This window comes from Dendropsophus ebraccatus, chromosome 11 (assembly GCF_027789765.1).
Source record: "Dendropsophus ebraccatus isolate aDenEbr1 chromosome 11, aDenEbr1.pat, whole genome shotgun sequence".
Taxonomy (NCBI): Eukaryota; Metazoa; Chordata; class Amphibia; order Anura; family Hylidae; genus Dendropsophus; species Dendropsophus ebraccatus.
Window position 1 is genome coordinate 51,568,055 of NC_091464.1, and position 21,123 is coordinate 51,589,177.

Here is a 21,123-nt window from a genome sequence, read left to right on the forward strand (position 1 = left end):
TGTCAGGTGACTCTGCTTGCTCAGCTTATCTTCTCTAGTGACATGACTCCTTCACTGAGTCCACGGCAGCAGGAGAGAGGGTATGAGGGGAGGGGGGAGAGAGGGTATGAGGGGAGGGGGGAGAGAGGGTATGAGGGGAGGGGGGAGCTGCCTAAGTGCCGGAGTCAGTCAGAGGGAAGATAAGCATGACATGTGACAAGTGATGGCTTGCAGTTGTTCAGCCAATGGGAGCTGAGCAAGCAGAGTCACCTGACAAGGCAGGGGAGGGGGGAGGCTAGTGTAACAGGAGAAGGAGCTGAGAGAAGAGCTTGGTGACGGTGACGACAGTAATCAGGTCTGTGTGAGTCAGGACACTTCCTGGTGGGGGGTTGAGGGGGGAAAAGACAGGGAAGGGAGGCAGATAGGTGATTGAAGCATATTACAGAGTTATATAACTTTGTAATGTGCTTCAATTACTGGGAAAAAGTTTTTCATGGCACTTGTCCTTTAAAGGAGAAGTCCGGTGAAAATTTTTATTAAAGTATTGTATTGCCCCTCAAAAGTTATACAAATGACCAATATACACTTATTATGGGAAATGCTTATAAAGTGCTTTTTTTCCCTGCACTTACTACTGCATCAAGGCTTCACTTCCTGAATAACATGGTGATGTTACGACCCAACTCTTAGAGCTGTGCGGGCTGTGGCTGCTGGAGAGGATGATGACTGAGGGACACCGGGCACTGGAGGGACACTGAGCATCCCTCTGCCATCATCCTCTCCAGCAGCCACAGCCCGCACAGCTCTAAGAGTTGGGTCGTGACATCACCATGTTATTCAGGAAGTGAAGCCTTGATGCAGTAGTAAGTGCAGGGAAAAAAAGAACTTTATAAGCATTTCCCATAATAAGTGTATATTGGGGATTTGTATAACTTTTGGGGGGCAATACAATACTTTAATAAAATTTTTTACCGGACTTCTCCTTTAACTGCAAGCGGTACTAGTTTAAAGGGGTTGTGTGGGAAACAGGAGGCATCAGACATGTTCTACTCTACGGACAACGTCTTTAAAAGAAATTGTTTCTCTAAATAACGGTGTATATATCCTTTGGTTACAATTCTGTGATAATGGCTGATAACAGAACAACAACAAATGTACTTACATGTCACATTTGAGCTAAACTGCTCAGGCTTGTGGAGGCTTATACAGGACAGGCTATAATAATGGCTGATAACAGAGAACAATATTTAGCAAGTGCTGTATACATTCAATAAAGTGGCTGTGGCAGGACAGCGCACTGATTGGCTTAGTGGGAGTACTGTATGTAAACCCATACAAACCCGTACCGGGAATCGCAGCGTGAAATCCGATCCGATTCCGGTATGTGTGAATCCACCCTAAGCTGTAACCAGTTACAGCTCTCTGCTTGTAATCAGGCCCTGCAGGCTTGACTGACAGGCAGAGAGGCTTGTACGTCACACGCTCATGTATCCGGGTCCCCTTTACTCTTAGGCATATTGTATACTAGTGCTTCTCAATTCCAGTGCTCATGGACCACCAACTAGTCATGTTTTCAGGATTTCCTTATTATTTCAAAGGTGATATAATTATACTCAGAGCATCAGGTGTTCTTTATATGGGATATCCTCAAAACATGACCTGTTGGTGGGCTATGAGGACTGAAATTGAGAAGCACTGCTGACACTGGCCACCACAGGTAGTTCCACTCCTGACAAGACATATAGAAGACACTGCCCTCCTGCAATGTATACCTGATTGCAGTTCTGAGGGGTCTAGATAGCTGGTACCCCTGGTCCATGTTCATATTGTGCTCCACCAGTTAAATGTCCCTGGACTAGACTGTAGAATTGGAGAACTGTTAGTAGAATGGTTGGCTAATCCCAAAGCAGTTCCTAAAACTAATCCTTATCTGTTTAAAAAAGCAGAAAAGGAACTTGAAAACAAACCTCAATTTAAAGTGTAATCGGACCAAGATGGTTTTGTAAGCTTGCAGAAGAGAAGTTTTAATAGTTTGGCAAGTTTTACATAATATCTTACATATCCTCCAAAAGCTCTACGTAATTCATGCCTTTCATGTTACAATATGGGTACACCCAGATGGATTATTCAGCAGAATTCCTTAGCTTCTCAGATACCACGTCATGCTTATCTCTGTCCTGTATACACATACTAAATCATTGGCTTTATTAAAAACCTGAGGCTAATTTCAATGTGTTGTGATAGGGTATCAAGCTTGGCTGCTCACTTCAATTGTCGACTACTGGTAAGCATTGATACTGGGGGGGTACGTGAGCTGTACTTCTGTGATCACAGGACCTAGGACCGTTTTTATTCATTCCAGGAGGAAGAAAATAAAAGGTCTTAAAGGATTTGTATTCACCATTTTCCGTGTCCAGAATACACAGAACCTTTCCACATCCAGGGTGTCTTGTGCTTTCTAGTCCAGACACATTTCATCTGTTTAATTAGTATTCGGACTCTAAATATGTTTGTTTTTTTCAGCTGCATTTTTCTTTTCTGTGCCCAATAAAGCTTTCTACTTAACCCCTTGGCACCAAATACATTTTCCATCTTAAAGCAAGACCAGAATTATCTCCGAAAGTGATTGCCACAATTAGATGTGCGACATCTATTGTGATTTAAAATAACTCTTCTTAATGCCACCCGCCCCCCACCAAGCATCTCCTCCAATGGCAGCACTAACCCCTCACAGCTATACAAATGTGAGGTGGCAGTGCAGGTTACCAGTAGAGGTAATTCTCACATGTGATAGCAAATAGTACATGGTTATTTCTCTGGTAATACAGTAACCTGCCTGCCCAGGAGATGTCAGAGATGAACATGACATTATATAGGTCCTATACCAACTCTAACTAGGGAACCTACACTATAGGGATGCATTCATACACTCCGTAAATCACAGACGCTATGAAGTGTGAAGCTGCAGGCTGGCATCAGGACCTCTGCTGACATTTGCCTGCACCCCAGTTCCTATGTTTTTGTCCTGGCTTCTACACTGGAGTTATGCTTTTTGGCCAAAATTCATCTATAAAGATTACTTCTGGCCTGACTTTCCTAAACAATAGGTGGGTGAACTTGGATCCCACTGGTTTCTGCTAGTTCTGAGCTGAGCGTACTGCTAAGCATGTTCCACTTTTAAAGGGAAGTTAGAATGATGTTCCTTTTATCTGTTGCCTTGACTGACCATTGTGTTTGCAGTCACCAATGTTGCATTTGAACAGCACATCTTGAACTCCAGTTTACTAAAATCTTTCCCTGGGAGACACCTTGCCTAACTATCTTGTGTATTGCTGCAGTTCTCAGTCTTGCAATGGTGCATCAATTGGTATATGATTTTTTTTTTTCCTACAACCTCACCTTTGTGTCAGAGTTTGGCTGTTCCTCACTGACTATTTAGCCTCCCTACTACACTTTTTCTATTTCAATTAAAGCAGTTATCCAGCGTAAGGGTGGGTTCACACTATGGTATCCGGATAAGTTCTGGCAGATTGCGTCACTGGTACCTGCTCACGGCGGCGTGCATCTCCGCCCTACCCACAGACAACATTCTATGGGCGGGCGAATTCCGCTGTCTGCCGAAAGAATGGACATGAACTCACCCTTAGACAGCACCACTCTTGTCTCCAGTTTAGGTGTGGTTTGCAATTCAGCTCCATTCTCTTTAACAGAACTGAGCTGCAAAACCTACACCCAAACTGGAGACAAGAGAAGACAAGGAAGAAAGTGGCCATATTTTTCTAACACTGCATAACCCCTTTAATAATAGTATCAACCTACATATAAAAAACGGTTATCATCACCACCTGTTTGGTAGTCAGTAAAAATATCACTATGTGGTAATTTTTCTTTTCTGTACAGATTAAGACAATAGGGGAGATTTATCAAAGGGTGTAAAATTTAGACTGGTGCAAACTGCCCACAGCAACCAATCACAGCTCAGCTTCCAGCTCTGGTGAAAGGAAAGTGGAGCTGTGATTGGTTGCTGTGGCCAGTTTGCACCAGTCTAAATTTTACACCCTTTGATAAATCTCCCCCAATGTGTGCACTAAGACTTATGGGAGACTACATCATGCTACTTATGGGAGACTACATCGGGTCTACATCATGCTGAATAGTAACACCATTCACATTCATATGGTTTTGTATGTATCTTCCCTTCCACTTTCTAACTTCTGGAGGAAGGGGCTGAATGTAATCACTTATTGGATATTACAATAATTCATGAGCGCTTGTAAACAGACTCCTTTCATAGTTAATGCCTTAAAACACATGCATTCTGCTGCATTTTACAACTCCCCCCGTTAAATATATTTTAGTATTAAATAATTTAGCTATGACTATGATCATTATTTATGTCCGTTATTATCAGAATACGTCTGTATTTTTGCCTCACAATGATGGCCGTCCTTAAATACAGTAGAGAATAAAAAAAGTTGTGTGAACATACCCTAAATAACTAAAACCTTTGGACGTCATTATTTACGCCAGATACTCCCAATAAATGTGTGTGAATTTAAGAAACCCATTATGCATAAATCAAGACAAAAGACCAATATAGTGAAAATATACTTTATTATATTAAAATGTATTTGCGTTTGTAAACAATAAACATGTTGCAACACCAATGGGCGTCACGTAAAGTTTCCAAACATTTCATGGGCATTAACCCGACCCTTCAAAACAATTTTACTTCTTTTCTGCTTCAAACATGCAAAACAAATAACATGAACACAGAAAGCATCAAAATCCTGGCCTTGTGGTACAAAATGCTGGTCACAAGTACACAGTAATGGCTCTGATGTCAGGAGAGGAGAAGAACGACAAGGAAGATGGAATAAGATGCTCTCCAGGTGGCTATGTATATATATCCCTCTGGCTTTAAACCAACACTGCCATTCTCTGCTTAGAGCAGATAGGATTTTTGTAAACAAGTAAAAAATTTAACCATTAAAATAAGGCAAAGGAACATTCAGTTTTTCCATCATGCACACGACATAACAAAGCTATTCTCCTTGAAAATGGGTAAGCGCTATCAAGTCTCGCCGAGGTTGCTATTTTGGCGTTTATTTTCTCCTGTAATAGGTTGCGAAGTTATGGCAGAAATAACACTTTCTACACAGCAGTTCCCAGGACGTGGTATAAACATTAGGGAGATAACACAGTGCAAACATTCCTTCTTGTCCTAAAATATATGGTCACTTATCAAGTGCACAAGTGCCCGGGGAACCACTTAAGTACTTAGCACAGAGAAGCTTGCAGAATCCAGGCTTTTGGTTCCCTTTTGTAGCTCTTAGTGTATTAGTGCTTACAATCAGTTTCCGGTTTTCACAATGAATTTAGATGCCATCCATGTACATTCATAGTGATCTCTTGCTGTCACAGACACCAAGAAACTTCTAACCATAAGCCATTTAACAATAAATACTATTTACAAGTGGCAGTGCTGACCAATACCAGATGGGCCAGCAGATGGACAGTAACAGACAAAAGCTTATCGCCGCCTCCACACCATGAAGTTCTATTATTGCTGTATGACAGATTGGACACACCAGGCCATATTTACAAGTTCTTTCCAGAGGATCCTAGCTTTTTAAAGAGCTTTCTACCTTTAGAGAAAAAGCTTTTTTTTTTCTTAGTGGAGCAGGCGATCCCTTGGTGCAAATCTGCCTTTTCACAATTCTTTTTAGATTCCACTGCTTGCTCCTTGGGTTCAAAGGGAAGTGAGTTTGACTGCTCAGTTTCTGCATCAAACCTAAACTGTGAACAAAAAACAAAATGATAATTATTACATTACTTAGCTGTGCAAAAAAGTACTGTCTTTATCTATAGACAATTTTTATTGTATGCTCTAGTTATAGATTGAATTAAATGCTGAAAAGTATTATACCACAACAGTAAAAAAATATTTTCATTGAAATTTATTCTTTTTAATTTGAATTCATGTAGTCATGTGAGATATTTGTAATATAAAAAGATACTTATTTCTCCAAGCACCATTGCTGAGAAGAGCTAAATTCAGAGTCACACAGTCACCATTCTGCTAATAGTTAAGGAGGGAATAAAACCTTTTTTTAATAACTAGTAACACATTCAGTTACAGCTATTGACCATATTCAGCTTAATTCCTTTTATTCTTACAATAGTCATCAGGACACTGGGGAAAACATAGGTGGGACTAAATCATCTACAGAAGAGATGGGAGAAGAGTGCAAAATAGGTTTATTCTACTAGTGCTGGGAAAGGCGTTCTCACTTACATGTCTGTCTGTCCCTTTCTGTCTAAATCTATCACTTGGTTCTTCTTCTCAACCTCTGTTGATCCCAAGAATGACACATACAGGCACAGACAAAAAGATAATATCAATTATACTGACAGCAGCATGATTACATCAAGAACAAATGCTGCAGACTTGTGTGGGTACAATAACATGTGGTAATAATGTATAGAATCTGCCCCATTTGTGCTTGAAATATGATTATCAGAACTTTCTATAAAATATGATGTGTGTAGTCACTACCTGTAATAGAACGTTAAAAATAAAGGGGTACTCTGAGCTGGGGTTATTTTTATTGTATGGCCGGGGAGGGGGTGGATATAAAGGTCGCCGGTCACTTACCTTCCCGTTTTCAGCGCCTGGTCCCGGATTGTGCTGCCCCGTTCTCCCGTCCGGGTGCCTCTTCCTGGTCTGAGCTTTCGCTTGAGACGTGACGTCTCAAGGCAGCTCAGCCATTCAGCGGCTGAGGCGGGACTCCGCTACAACCTCTAAATGACTGAGCTGCGGCTTAAAACATCACTTCTCAAGCCGCAGCTCAGGAAGCGGCAGCCAGACGGGAGAACGGGGAGGCGCAATCTGGGACCTGGCACTGGAACTTGGGAGGTAAGTGACCGGCGGCCTCTATATCCACCCCCTCCCCGGCCATACAATAAAAATATCCCCAGCCGGGAGTACCTCTTTAAGTGTAGTACACTGTAACTACTAAACATATCCAGGGCAGTGACAGAAGAATGTACACTTCTTGGCTAGCAATTATATTATGAATTAATGTATAACATTTGGGATAAGTCATGACAGGACAGTCTCACCTCTTTTTCACCTCTCTTATGGACTGTTTCTGGACACGTTGATTCTGCACTCTTAACATGCGAGAGCTCTAAGTAATTGGATGGCACAAGTCCCCTCCGGCCATTTAACTCCCCCTGTTAAATTTGAAACAAAGGAGTAATAATTATTAAAACCTACAATACACATGTTATAATACATCCAGTACTCCAAAATTAATGCCTATAATCAAATATAAAGGGTTGATACACTGATGCGTGTAACTCATGTTGTTGATTTTCAAAGGATGTGTGGTAATTCCATTATAGTCAATGAATGACTGAGACTGTAACCCAAGTTGTGGCTGGAAGATGTGATCATGGGGGTCTGGGAAGGACACAGTAGAAAAGGAAAGAGAATGACTCCAAGAAACATCACATGTAGTTACTGGATATAACTCTGTAGAGCTTTTGTAGAGCTAACCATCATACAGTCACTATATGGGAATATTCTTCATTCTTGTTTAGTCAGTACACAAAAGCAAGGCAGGCATAACAGCACAGGCAGCATGGCAGAAGTAAAGGTGCCTTTTTTCTATCAGACTTATCTAAATAATCATGTAATCCGTGAGAGATCTCATCTTGAATGTAACTTAAAACATTTATTTTAGCAACACAAATTACAACACACTTTACAAGTTACATGCCGTACAAACACTGGTATAAAGAATATATACATAGCTCACATAATAAAACCCATCTTCATCCATTGGTCCGAACACTGTGATGACATCTCCTGCAGTAAAGCTCAGCTCTGCCTGAAATATAAAAAACAAAACAAAAAAAAACACAAAAATAGGAATATACATGCATATTTTATATCATGTGCATGTTCTCAAAGGCAGGGCATAATACTGACTATGAAACTATGAAAAGACATACAAAAAACAACAACTTCCAGTTTATCAATTCTATCTTTGTATATATAAATGTACTGTGAGTGATTTAAGTTAGGACCTAATGAAGAGGGCATTATAAGACCATCAAAATGCATTGTCCTGATAATCTGTACCAATAAATTAGTTGTTGTCCAGGCTGCAGCTTTCTACACATCCTGACAGAGTGCCGTTTGAAACTACAACTTCACTTTGTCTTCATTACTGACCACCAAAAAATTAGGACTGATTCGAGAAATGAGTCTATGCCTGATGCTGCAGCAATGTTAATTGATGCACACAGGATGGCACAAGCACAGAAGCTGTGCCCATACCATTTACTGGCTTGTCAATGATGGGCACTCACCGCAACTGTTGGGATCTGAACTGCACTCCGAACCTAACAGTTAGCCCTATAGATGCTGCAGTCAGTGCGAGCGCAGCATTTAGCAGGGTTAATAAAGAAAGAACATAGGGGCAAGGTAAGTATATACCTTTAAATATTAAAGGGGAAGTCCGGTGAAAATTTTTATTAAGGTATTATATTGCCCCCCAAAAGTTATACAAATCACCAATATACCCTTATTATGGGAAATGCTTATTAAGTGCTTTTTTCCTTGCACTTACTACTGCATCAAGGCTTCACTTCCTGGATAAAATGGTGATGTCACAACCTGAGAGCTGTGCGGGCTGTGGCTGCTGGAGAGGATGATGGAAGAAGGATGCTCAGTGTCCCCCTGCCATCATCCTGTCCAGCAGCCACAGCCCTGGGAGTAGGGTTGTGACATCACCATTTTTCTAGGAAGTGAAGCCGGACTTTTCCTTTAACAGATGGTACAGTGGGACAAGCTGTATATTTTAATTTGCTGTTTGGCAGCACGAAAAAATACAAAGTAATCACAAAGAGTACCCAAATTATACTACAGTTCATAAAGAATATAAAAAAAAATTGTACCTCAGCATCAAGGTTGGGAGAACTTTCTTTTGGATTATAATCAAATATAGCCACCATTGACATTGAGGTGCTGAGATCAGATTGGCTGGTCTTTGGCTGTATGCCTAATGGGAATGAATAAATTTAATCAATATAAAAAAAAAAAAGTGGAATCACAAAGTTACAGATATTTATTTGACTGTACAGCACATATAAAAAAAATTTAAACAGCATTATTTCAAGCAAATTTCAAACACTCCCACTAAATGTTTATTAATTGTGCAAAAAAGGGAGAAAATAAGATGATTTGCGCACATTAGCTATAGTATGATTTGCATACGTAGTTAGCCCTGTCTAGTATATACACTGGCACCATAAAATTCTGCAGAAAACCTTACTTTTAGACTGGATTCACACAGTGTTTTTCCAAAAAAAGGGATTCATCTAGAATCACCAAACTGTTATTTACCTGCTGTCTTATCCTCTTCAGGAGCAGATGCACGTTGAACTGAAAACAAAGAGCAACATAAAGGTAATTAATTATTTTTTAATAAATTATCAGACAGGAAGACTGAAAAGAAAGCACTTTCTGAAACTGTGCACTCATGATCCCTCTCATCAGCTTTATTATCTTCTGGCACCATTACAAATATACCTTACGGTTTTGAGCGCTTTGTTTAATGTTGATAACATGGGCTCTGCAGTTTTGTCCACACCATCCTCAAGAGGCGTCAGCCGTAAAATACAGCTGAAACCCTTCTGCGACAGCTGAACTTCTGAGACAGACTTGTATTGGCAGTAACAGAGAACTCAGCCAATCACTGGCGCAATGTTGTGCCACTTTAGTAAGAGATTGGCTGAGCAGCCTGTCACTGCTGAGACCAGTTAGTCTCAGGGGTGGGAGCGTTCAGCATAGACCTCAGGACGAAGAAGGACCACGCTGGGAGAGCGAGGTAAGGTAAGAAAAGACTTATTTTCTATATTATGGCAGCAATATATAAATAATTTTCAAGGGTTTACAGGATGTCTACAGGCAATGGTCACTGGGAAAAAATCATGCAAATAAGCTTTCCTCCAGAAGGAAGAAAAACATCAATCTAGTGTAAGGACCCTATTCCACCGGAAGATCATCGTTCAGATTATCGTTAAATCGTTCGATTCTAAACGATAATCGTTCGGTTGAAATGTAGTTAACGATTAACGACCGAACGAGAAATCGTTGATCGCTTTATAAGACCTGGACCTACTTTTATCGTTGCTCGTTCGCAAAACGTTCGCAAATCGTTCGCATTGAATAAGACATCGTTCGGTCGTTTGCAATAGATACGAACGCAATAGCGAATAAATAGATCGCAATTACGATCATAAGTAACGATTATCGTTCCATGGAAATGAGTGAACGTTTTCAGGTCTTTCGCAATAGCGGTCGTTTGAGATTGTTAATCGTTAACGATTATGCAAACGATAATCGTCCGGTGGAATAGGGCCCTTACCCTGTGGGTTCCATTAGAAACACAGTTTTCTTCTTTCTGGTGAAAAGCTAATTTGCATTCTGCTCAACAGCTTACACGTCAAGGTTATTTCTGATGGTCAGAATCATAGAAAGCATGTGATTGATTAAATGTTCACAGCACAAGGAAGCACAGACCTTTCTTGGAGCGCCGGGGTTTTGGAGGAGGAATAGCGAAGCGGTCTGAAGCAGCAAGAGGAGGAAGAGGAGAAGGAGGAAGAGGAGAAGGAAGAGGAGGAACAGAGAAAGCTCCGATTTCTTCAAGACAAGAAAAAAAAAGCAGCACAAACAAAAGCAGTAGAGAGTAAGCAGAGGTCCTACAGAAGCAACAAATACATCCCAAAACAAGCAGCGAAAAAAGCTCAGCATAAAAAGCACTTATCTATAAAAGTGTAAGAGGGGGTCTATAACATATGCACAGAAAACATCACAGTATAACATACCTTTAATTTTGTCATTATTATTAATTTTTTTTTTTACTTAAAATGGGTTGTCAAGGACATAATACTTGCATTATCAGCACTTAAATAGAAACTTTGTGATTTACAATACTGTGCAAACGTTTTAGGCAAAAATGTTGCAAAGTAATCAGGAAGGTGACTGGCTCCATCCCACCAGATAGTTCATCAGTCACTGATCAGTGGAGTGCAGCTGTTCTCTCTTGGTATTTATGTAATCTGCAATTTAGCATCATCATACAGTAAATATCCATATGATTATCTATTCAGAAAAATAAATGCTAATAAATACTTTGAGTTACACACCTAGTATTTCTTTTTAGTTACTTTTTTTTTTTTTGTAGGTAGAAAGTAAAATGCATAATTCTGATGGATTCTTATTCCAATTAACTGTGGGGTGCAAAGGACTTACAGCTAGGGACTGGTTTACTTGAGTCAGTTATTCATACAGTGATTGTAATTGACAAAAGTGAATGTAACACAAATTAATTATTTTTGATCCACATGGAAATTACTGCTTGAAAGATCAGTATTATCGATATATGTATAACTAGACTAGTGGTTACACTTCCTATAAATACACACATTTTTAGTTCTCCCAAAGCTGGTGGACTAAACCTAACATCTATGGTGTCTGCACACACACACACACACACACACGCACAGAGAAGATCCTACACTTGTGTCCCTGTGCATGGCCTAAAAAGCAAAAGCACAGAAGCCATGATAAAGGGAGTCCTCTCAACTGTGTATAAAACTCAGGGTGAGATTTCCCTGTGGCATGTGTATGTTTCCAGGCATTCCCCCCCTTCTCATCTTCCGCCATAGATTTGAACCGCTTTTAATCTGACCCTAAGCTGCTGCAAGTGGTAAGCAGTGGTAAAAAAACAAAACAAAACAGGAGCCACTGCGAAGCTGATCTTTCAGAATAGATGACAGTTTAGCAGGGGGGGGGGGGGGGGGGGCAGAGAGGAAAGATGCTTGATTACAGGACAAGGAAGCAGTGCCTATTTAACATGGTACCTTTCTCTATCAAGGCATTTGACAGTGTCGAATGGGCATATTTATGGGCTGTACTGGAGAACATGCAGTTTGGAGAGGTGTTTCTATTGTCCCTCAAATTACTATATTCTGCCCCTGTGGCTCGTTTGCGTACAAACAGAGGATTGTCCCTAATTTTTCCGCTCCACAGGGGAACGTGGCAGGGATGCCCAATATCTCTATTATTATTCGCATTGGCTATAGAGCCTTTGGCTTCCCTGCTGCGCTCCCATCCTGGAGTGGTTGGCTTCAGGAGAGGAACAAACTGGCGCTATACGCTGACGACTTACTGCTTTATCTGAGTGATTCCTTGTCCTCCCTTTCTACTGCAATGACCATCATAAATTAATATGGAACCTATTCGGGACAAGTCAGTCATCATGCCCATAGATTCGGTAGACACTATACAACTAGACCCAAACATCCATTAAAGAGAGTTGGGTATGCCCTCTTGGTTTTTTGTTTGTACTGTGGGATGAATTGGTTAAAAAAAAAAATGTTTTCAATAAAAAAGATCTGATTTAAAAAAAAAAAAAAAAGGGTACTAGGTTGCAGGATCCAAAACAAAGCGTAGTCAATTCTCATACACTGGAAATCATTTTCCCCAGCACATCTGTCTCTCACCCACCAGCAAGACCCTTAAAAGCAACCTGAAACCCCATGGGGGAGATTTATCAAACTGGTGTAAAGTAGAATTGGCTCAGTTGCCCCTAGCAACCAACCACCTTTCATTTTCCAAAGAGTCTGTGAGGAATGAAAGGTGGAATCTGATTGGTTGCTAGGGGCAACTGAGCTAGTTTCACTTTCCACCATGTTTGATTAATTCCCCCCTATGTTCAGGAAAGCCTACAACTAGGGCTTTGCAATTTTGCAAAATTTGCAAATTTGATTTTCAAATTAAAAAAAAGTGTCAGATTCTTTGCTGCCTGATGTGGAGGAAGGCAGTGTAGTGCAGAAGTAATGAAGCAGATTTGTCCTGTGTCCTTCTGCTTAACCGCCCATGTGCTCCACATGCGACACGAAGTTGACTTACATGCTGCAACACAAAAAGGGTTGAAGAGCAGAAGACAAGGAGAGTCCCGCTTCATAGCTCACCCCCAAACCTCCCTGAGGCAGAAATCGCCTTGTCTTCTGCTCTTTAACCCTTTTTGTGTTGCAGCATGTAAGTGTTACTTACATGCTGCAGTACATAAAGGGGTCAAAAAGCAGGACACTGCCAAGCCTTCCCCACTCCTGCACCTATGTATTTACCCATAAGAGCTCCTAATAAGCCCTTATAGTTACATACAGTTGACGGACAGAGCAAGCAACCATTGGCTCTCTGACCTGCCAGGCACTGGCTGGAGAAGACAGCAGCCTTGTAGAATGCTGCCAGACATTCTGCCAGGCAGATTGCTGCCTGTGGCCACAAGAGGCTGCTATCTTCTCCAGTTTCAAGTCACGCTGGCAGTGCTTAAAGGAAGAGGAGAAATCAAGGGACTGGCCAGGTGAGTATGTATGTTTTTTCCCCTAAAAGGGGTCACTGCTTACAGGTGGGGAAATACCTACAGGGGAAGATGTTTATTGCTACCAAACATGAAGATAGGTATATAAGGGATTTTACTTACAGGGTGGGGGCTGCCTACATGGATGCACACAGAAGCCTAACTACTATACAGATAAACAGAGAAGAGCTCCCATACTATATGGGGGTACATAGTGGCCTGAATACTACTTGGGGACACATATTGGGCAAAACTGTGTATATATGGCACAACTGGCACTGTTACTTTGTGAAGCAATACAATTCCTGCCTTAAACACAATTAAAATAGTATCTGTGGTGCCTGCAAGGAGAGAAATCTTTTTTTTTACTAAACAGAACACATATAATAAAATTGCCTAGCCCTACCTACAGTAACATTGCTAACACCGTATTGCACTATGAACCGCTGCTGCCTTAACTGCCCACCGATGACATCTGTCCCACTTACCCCCCCCCCCCCCACATGTAGATTTTTTTTTAACTAGACAATCCTTTATGGAATCTAGAATACACATGCAAATTGGACTTTATTCCAGACATAAACATGTGTGGGCCTTAAAGAATTGAGAAGCAGCAGCTCAACATCTGATTCAGATCGTGCAATGTGAATAGCTTTTAGAGAGGAAATTTATTGTTACTCAAATGCGACCACATTTTCTAAAGATTGCCACAGTACTATGTAACAATGTTTTAAAACACATTTCTTCATTTTTCACAATTTCTCTGTAAACTGGAATAAAATTTAAGCTAAAAAGATAGCTGACATATTTGAATTCATTTGCATGGCTACCAAACACTAAATATAACTAACTACAAAGTACAACCACCTGTTATATTGCTTCTTTGACAGATCTTGTAGGTTACTAGATGCAGAATGCCTGGCCAATTTATAATCATGCTAAATGTTCAGACCAAAAAATGTGCTATCTATATAACTGAAAGACTTTCTTTATGTATAAGGGCTTATACCCACGTTCCGTATTCCACAGATCCTATGGAGGGGGAAGCCCTGTAGTTGAATCTTTCACCACCAAGCATCATGTATCAATATGATGCCAGGAGTGGGGAAAGTGTTTGAATCTTCACAAAACTGTAATGAAGCAGCACACACTTTCCCTGCTTCCAGCATACATGATGCTGGGTAATGAAAGAGTCAACTACTTCCAAGCGTCCCTGTCCGTAGGATCCATGGTATGCGGGATGTAGGAAAAAGACGTAAGCAGGTAAGTAAGCCTCTGTGCAGTGTTAGGTTCTAAAGGATCGCAGTTACCATTGGCAGTAGGCAACATTTAAATACCATTTGCCCGCCTTAGCATGGCTCCTATGTGAACTATGTTTTGGCAGCCATGATGCTACATATCAAAGAATGGTTACTCCCCACCAGTTATACTGATGCAAAATATTAGTTAATACTCTCTAGATTTGTTGGTAAACAAAAAAAATGTTCAGAATAAAAGGGCATTGAAGGGAGTCTGGAGATTTATGCTGCCCAAACCACAGGCAACTTACAATCCCAATAGGTTCCCTTATACTTTACTTTGAAACACTGCTGCATTTCAAAGGAAATTTAGGGCAGGGAGAGCTTACCCAAGTCAATGAGTAGAGAAGCTGATGTCAGGTGACCCTGTCTCAACAGCTGCATTCTGACTTCTTCACTCTCAATATGTAATTCAGAGACCATGTTGCATGGGATGTATCCAGTTCTCTCTGCACATTTGCCATGATAAAAGCCATCAGAATCTTTATCGCCAAAGACCTGCAAAGAATTTAAATATTTAATGATTTTTACTTTAGGACACCATGTGTTCCTAAAAGAGAGTCAGTCTGTCAATGCACACCTATATTAGGTTAATTATTGAGATACCTGCAAAATCTGTCCCTCTTTAAATGGAAGTTCTTCCATATATGCGTCAGGATTAGGTGACATTGTCTCTGGATCGTAATCAAAAAGGGCTACAAATAACCTTACAGAATCTGCTTCCTGATCTTTTGCGGGGCAGTCTTTATCGTCTAATATTTTTTCTTGAGAACACTCTGGATGAGTAGAATATGCAGCATCTAAAAGAAACATACTTGTCAAACTCCTCACTCAAAAAAGCCGCAAAACGTACAAATCTGGTCCTAAGGGCCAGCTCACACAGAGTAATATTGTGGAATCCCTCCTGCCTTAGTGTGACACTGTTTCTTTATGGGAGGGCTTGTGTACCTCTGCTCTCAGTCACTCTCCTCTCAAAGAATTGACATGTCAATTCTTTGAGTGGAGAGCCGTGGAGATTGGATGCGTGCAAGCCCTCCCATAGAGAAACAGTGTCACACTGAGGCAGGTGGGATTCCGCAGCATAGAGTTCCGCCATGAAATTCCACCTATTTTACTCCGTGTGAACTGGCCCTAAAGAAAAATAATAATAATAATAATAAAAAAAAGTACCTGACTCAGAGTCTGAAATCGGACGACTTGAGCTGTTCTTTTTATTTGATGCTATGTATTCAGTAGGACTGAGCTGTAACTGCATCTTTCCATCTTCAATTGAATTTTCCTATAGAAAATAAACAGTTTTTTATTTTTTTTTTAATAAAGCATTAAGCAACCATATAACACTCTGAATAACGCCAAGCTGAGACTATGCAGCACGCACAACCAAAATGTTTTAGGAACCAGGATGCCATACAATACTCCTCTGTATTTAACATCCATCAGGGTTTATGGAGGCATTACTGAGATAAGTTACGTGAGATATGCTTTAGCTGTTCTAGGAACATTTTTTATAAATTTAAATGCAAACATTTAGTCCTATATGTCTTGCATGTTTTGCTTTTATCGAAGTAAACACTGACATAAAGGTATACATGGCCACTGAAATCACTAGAGAGACTGCGCAGTATGTTTACTTTGGTTATGTTACCACATATTATATGCAGGGGTACTCCGACATCAGGTAAAAAACAAATACGGTAAATAAACATGCTATCGCATACAGCTTTGCTTACCTGTCTGCCCCAGTGCTGAAACCATGAAACATCCATTTATTGTCAGAGTACCCCTTAAATGTGGTAATCTGTTCCTAATTCATTTTTGAGGACCCATATATTTATGCCTCCACATTAATGAGGACTCTACATAAATGGTAAAAGATGAGCAGTAAACTTTTTAATGAGGAATATTGTAGGTTTAATGGCATTTATTACATTACTAATAAAGCACCTAATGCAAAGCAATGATCCACAGCAGATTTCCTTTGTTAGCCGCCTGGCTTTTCATAACAGAGGAAGCAAACAAGGAAGACGCTGTACTAATAACACTACAGCCACTACACACAGCATCTAGAAACCAGGAAAGGAAGGAAGCAGCGGAGCACATCACTGTAAGCATTGGGGATTCAAGCATCACCTTTCTATCACATTCCCATCGGACGGATCGCACACTTCTACTACTTGCTGCTCTGTTGACTGGATTATCTTTATTGCAGCTCAACTGAGCTGATGCAGTGTGGGGATAGGATGCAGTTTCCTTAACATATTCATCAGTGCTCTGTTCTTTTATTGTACTTTTCACATCATTTTTCCTTTTTGTATACTGGTTAGGCTCAGAGTAACCAGAGCTTTCACTCCAACCTTCTCTGTCAGTCTGTGAGCCATCTTCCCAAAGATCGGCTTTAGCCCGACTAGTATTACAGACTGGAAACTGTGATTCGTCCTCATCTTCTGTATCATATTCTACATCGATTTCTAGATGCCTACTGCTGTAAGATATAGGAGCTTTCGCCTTGCAATTTGTGGCACCAAGCAGGTGGCGCCTTTGAGAATTTCGAGAAGGTTTATTCTTGAAGCTTTTGTGGTTTGTTTGGGAGGTATCATGAGCTGTGCCACAAGACACTGGCTCCTTTATTTTGTAGGATCTAGGGTTGTAGAGTCCACTTTGGTTAGAATTTGTGGACATTCGGCTACAATGCTCCCGACTATCATTCTGTTTTCTGCGGCTTGGCTCTGTGAGGCAGCAAGTTCTGTCAGTTTCATAGCTGTTCCTTTTAGTTTTCCACATTTGGCTCTCAGAGACTGCTGGCCTTATGTCTGATGGAGATTGATAAACACAACCCTTTGATTTAGGACAAAAATCTTCAGCAAGAAAGACACAGTCGTCCCCACATTCCATTTTCTTGTCGTTCACAGCACTCACTTTGATGGGTGTCTCTGTGGGTAAGTTAATACAACTTCTAGGTTCCAGATTGGGGGAGAAGGCCTTTTGGGAGTTTCCATACTGGTACTTCTCCATGATACGGTGTGGATTCTTGGAAACGATGTGGGAGGATAGAGTTTCATCTTCTTCATCCTCTTCTTCAGTCACCTCTGGGATGCTAAATAATTTCTTACTGCAATGTTTCTGTAAAGGTAGATCCAAAATCCTTTCAAGAATTTCCTCATCGCTGTCTGTTTCACAACAGTCCAACTACATGAATTTTTAAAGGGAATCAAAAAGCACAATCATGTAATATAAAAGTGGTCAATACAATAGAAATTTACAGAACCTGGGGTGATTACTGAAGCCTAACTGTATGCTCCTGTGGGAGATAGCTACTTTATTACTACTAGATTTTATTACTAATAGATTTTATTACAATCACCAGTGTTTTTACATGTACACCAGTCACTTCAGGGAGTAATCCCTGCCATGTACCTCCAATGCATAATACATGTTTTTTTTTCTGCTGCACTTGAAAAATTGTTTTAGACACATACAACCCAAATGACGGTCTATGACTACATTCAACATATATATTCTGGGCGCTTTCCCGTTGAGTTCAATGGACATACAGTGAAGTTAAAGCATAAACGGGCCAGGCCTAAAGGGGAAATTTTAATATTTTGAGTTTGAATTCCTGTCTCAGAAAATGACAAGCTGGGTGAGCCTTTCCTTGAGTCAAGCAGCCAGTATGAGCACACAACCCCTCTAAAAAAGACAAGTTACAAGGTATTTATATGAATCTCAGTCACAAGGTGGTTATTTGTGTCACTTTTCTATCCAGAAGGTTTATATAACATACCTTCACAGAACTGTCTACTCCCGTGCTTGTTGGTGGCTGTCCCCATTTTTTGGCACTGGGAACAACATTGCAATCCTCCTCCTCCACATCTTCCTCTTCCTCTAAGATATCAGACAGATTTGAACTACGGCTGTGATCAAGATGTACACTTGAATGCGTATCCAGCTGCAATTTGACAGCATCCTTAAAATAAAACCATACATAAATAAATAAGTAAATAGTTTCCTTTGTTATCTACTCCTTAGTGACCGAGGCAATATGGGCCTTATTGCCTAATCAGTTTTTTTTTAACTGTTGCAAAAGATATAGCTTTATTAGTTTTTGTTGACACAGTCATATTAAGGCATGTTTTTTGCAGGACAAGTCGTACTTTTAATGGGAAAATTGTGGGGTTCACATAATTTAAAAAATTTCATTGTGTTTTTTATGGGGTATTAAAAAATAAACTGTTAAAAACTGCCCATTGCAACCAATAACAGTAAAATCAGCTGAGTTGTAATTGCTATAGGCAGTTTACATCAGTTTCTATTTCCCTACTTATACATACAGCTATTTTCACTCTAACTCATGTGGCAGAACATCTGACCTGAAATTGTTTTCTTGCAACTATTCGGTCTCAGTTGTGGCCATTTGTGGGTGGGCAACATAACCCTATTCACCTACATAGGCTGAGATGCAGCATGATCCCCTGTGCAATAATGATGACAGGCCACGTGTCACATAAAAGTGTTATGCACCTTTCTTTGATACTGACCTCTGTTTCATAACTGACATTGGTCACACTGGACTCCTTTGTCTCATTTCTGTCTACTTCAAGAAAGTCATTAATGGAAACTCCCCGGCAGCTTAAGTTGGTTGTCTCAGCTTCCTCTGGTAACCCCGTCTCTGGGCTTGAACATTCTTCTTTGGCAGTTGTGTTTACTTCCAGACTATTCTCCTTGCACCAAGTTATACCTCTCGGCAGGCCACTGGTATTTACTTTATCATCTATTTCAGGTTCTTTGGTGTTTGGAAGTATTTCCTATAAAAAAAAAATTATAATAAATACTGTAGAATTGGTCAAATAAAATAAGCCCTAACTAAACTACCAATAAATCTTTATAGTATAATAAGCAAGAGCTGCTAATATAGAGCTCCAAAACCTTGGCATGGCTTTGAACGGAAACCAGGTTTATCCTGCCCTATTAACAGAGACCTTATAGCAGTATGGCATTTATTTGTCAATCTGGAGTAGGTTTCATAAAATCACAGTTTATCAAGTGCAGCGCTGGCTGAATATATACATTGCTATCTGAATATATTTGCCACTAGAGGGAGTTTACTGTATATAGTTTTATTACTGTCTTCAATTAATAATATTTAGTAAGGTCCTAAACGCCCTCTAGTGGCATCTGCAGATGGACAGCAAGCTATAAGAATTGCAATCTCCATATACTGTAGATATTAAAGTGGTCTGTCATTAGAAGAAAATTGTCAATCTCCATACAGATAATAAAGTGGCTTGTCATTAGAAGAAACTTGTCAAAAGACACTTCAAATGTTTTCAATGGATGGGTCTGAGTGTTCTCTGACAAAAGACAGAAGTGTGTTCTCCTCGTCTCAGCTCATTGCAGTCTCTCTCTTGCTGCATGACACTAGCGTCATTTTAAAGTGTTGTGTCAGGAAATCTCAACAGGTTTACATCAGTCTGGCCCTGTGTAACCTATGGAAAGGGGAGAGGGAGGAGGGAATAGGGAGATAAGTCGCCAGCAGAGAACAAGGGATTACACAGCGAGAACTGTGTGAAAGCTGCTATTCAGAGGTCAGAGAGGTCAGTGCTGACCTGAGAGGAGATAACCTGGTGATGTAGCTGTTGTCCTGTTTCAGTGCCTCATCTCCCTCAACCCCTCCCCTCTCCATAGAGAACAATGAAGACAGGGCAGAGAGCTTCAAACTGCTTTTTCATGATAAAAATGCATTTTTCGTCTAATAAACCCAATTACAAAGTTTCTTAAAGAGGACCTGTCACACCCCGTGCTGGGGCGACAGGCTCCCGACCCCCCGTTAGATCCCCCTATACATACCTTATCGCGCCGGGTCCCGCTTCCTGAGCCTGTCAGGTGACTGAGATTTCAGTGCCCAAAGCCCGGCGCACAAGCTCACAGGAGAGTCAGATGCTCATAGAGAATGAATGGGGAGTCCGATGCCCTGTCATTCTCTATGGGCATCGGACTCTCCTCTGAGCGCGGGCGTGCCGGGCTTCGGGTGCTGAAATCTCAGTCACCCGACCGGCTCAGGGAGCGGGACCCGGCGCGATGAGGTAAGTATAGGGGTCTCTAACGGGGGTCGGGAGCCTGTCACCCCGGCACGGGGGGGTGACAGGTTTCCTTTAAAATCGCCTGTACTAAATTTAAACAACAGTGACACTAAGTATACGGAGCAAGTCTTCTGCCGTGATACAGAAAAGGCTAAACATTTGGGAGTGAATCACTTAACCATAGGCTTCCTGGTACATTTTAGAATACTCAGACCCAGAGCAGGCAAGCTGTTGGACATGTCTCTGCAACATAATAGGGACACTTTAAGAAATTAATCAGCACAGAATTTCAGACCACAAAAAGGTGTAATAAATAAAAGTTAAAAG

General features: G+C 40.8%; 1 protein-coding gene across 8 annotated transcripts in view; it reads right to left on the reverse strand.

Moving 5' to 3' along the window:
- Window positions 1–4,576: 4,576 nt before the first annotated feature.
- TSPOAP1 (TSPO associated protein 1) overlaps window positions 4,577–21,123 on the reverse strand; it is a 127,114-nt gene continuing 110,567 nt past the window's right edge. For 7 of the 8 annotated variants that reach the window (XM_069945693.1, XM_069945692.1, XM_069945699.1 and 4 more), the window contains 10 exons: window positions 19,255–19,521; window positions 18,501–18,683; window positions 15,890–15,998; window positions 15,326–15,519; window positions 15,049–15,217; window positions 9,398–9,436; window positions 8,950–9,053; window positions 7,806–7,877; window positions 7,105–7,218; window positions 4,577–5,778 (listed from right to left, as the gene is read on the reverse strand). In XM_069945693.1, coding sequence (XP_069801794.1) covers window positions 5,581–5,778; window positions 7,105–7,218; window positions 7,806–7,877; window positions 8,950–9,053; window positions 9,398–9,436; window positions 15,049–15,217; window positions 15,326–15,519; window positions 15,890–15,998; window positions 18,501–18,683; window positions 19,255–19,521 — 1,449 coding nt within the window. In that variant the 3' untranslated portion in view covers window positions 4,577–5,580. Of the gene's footprint in view, window positions 5,779–6,277; window positions 6,333–7,104; window positions 7,219–7,805; window positions 7,878–8,949; window positions 9,054–9,397; window positions 9,437–15,048; window positions 15,218–15,325; window positions 15,520–15,889; window positions 15,999–18,500; window positions 18,684–19,254; window positions 19,522–21,123 lie in introns of all 8 variants that reach the window. The other variant, XM_069945697.1, reaches the window with a different exon arrangement.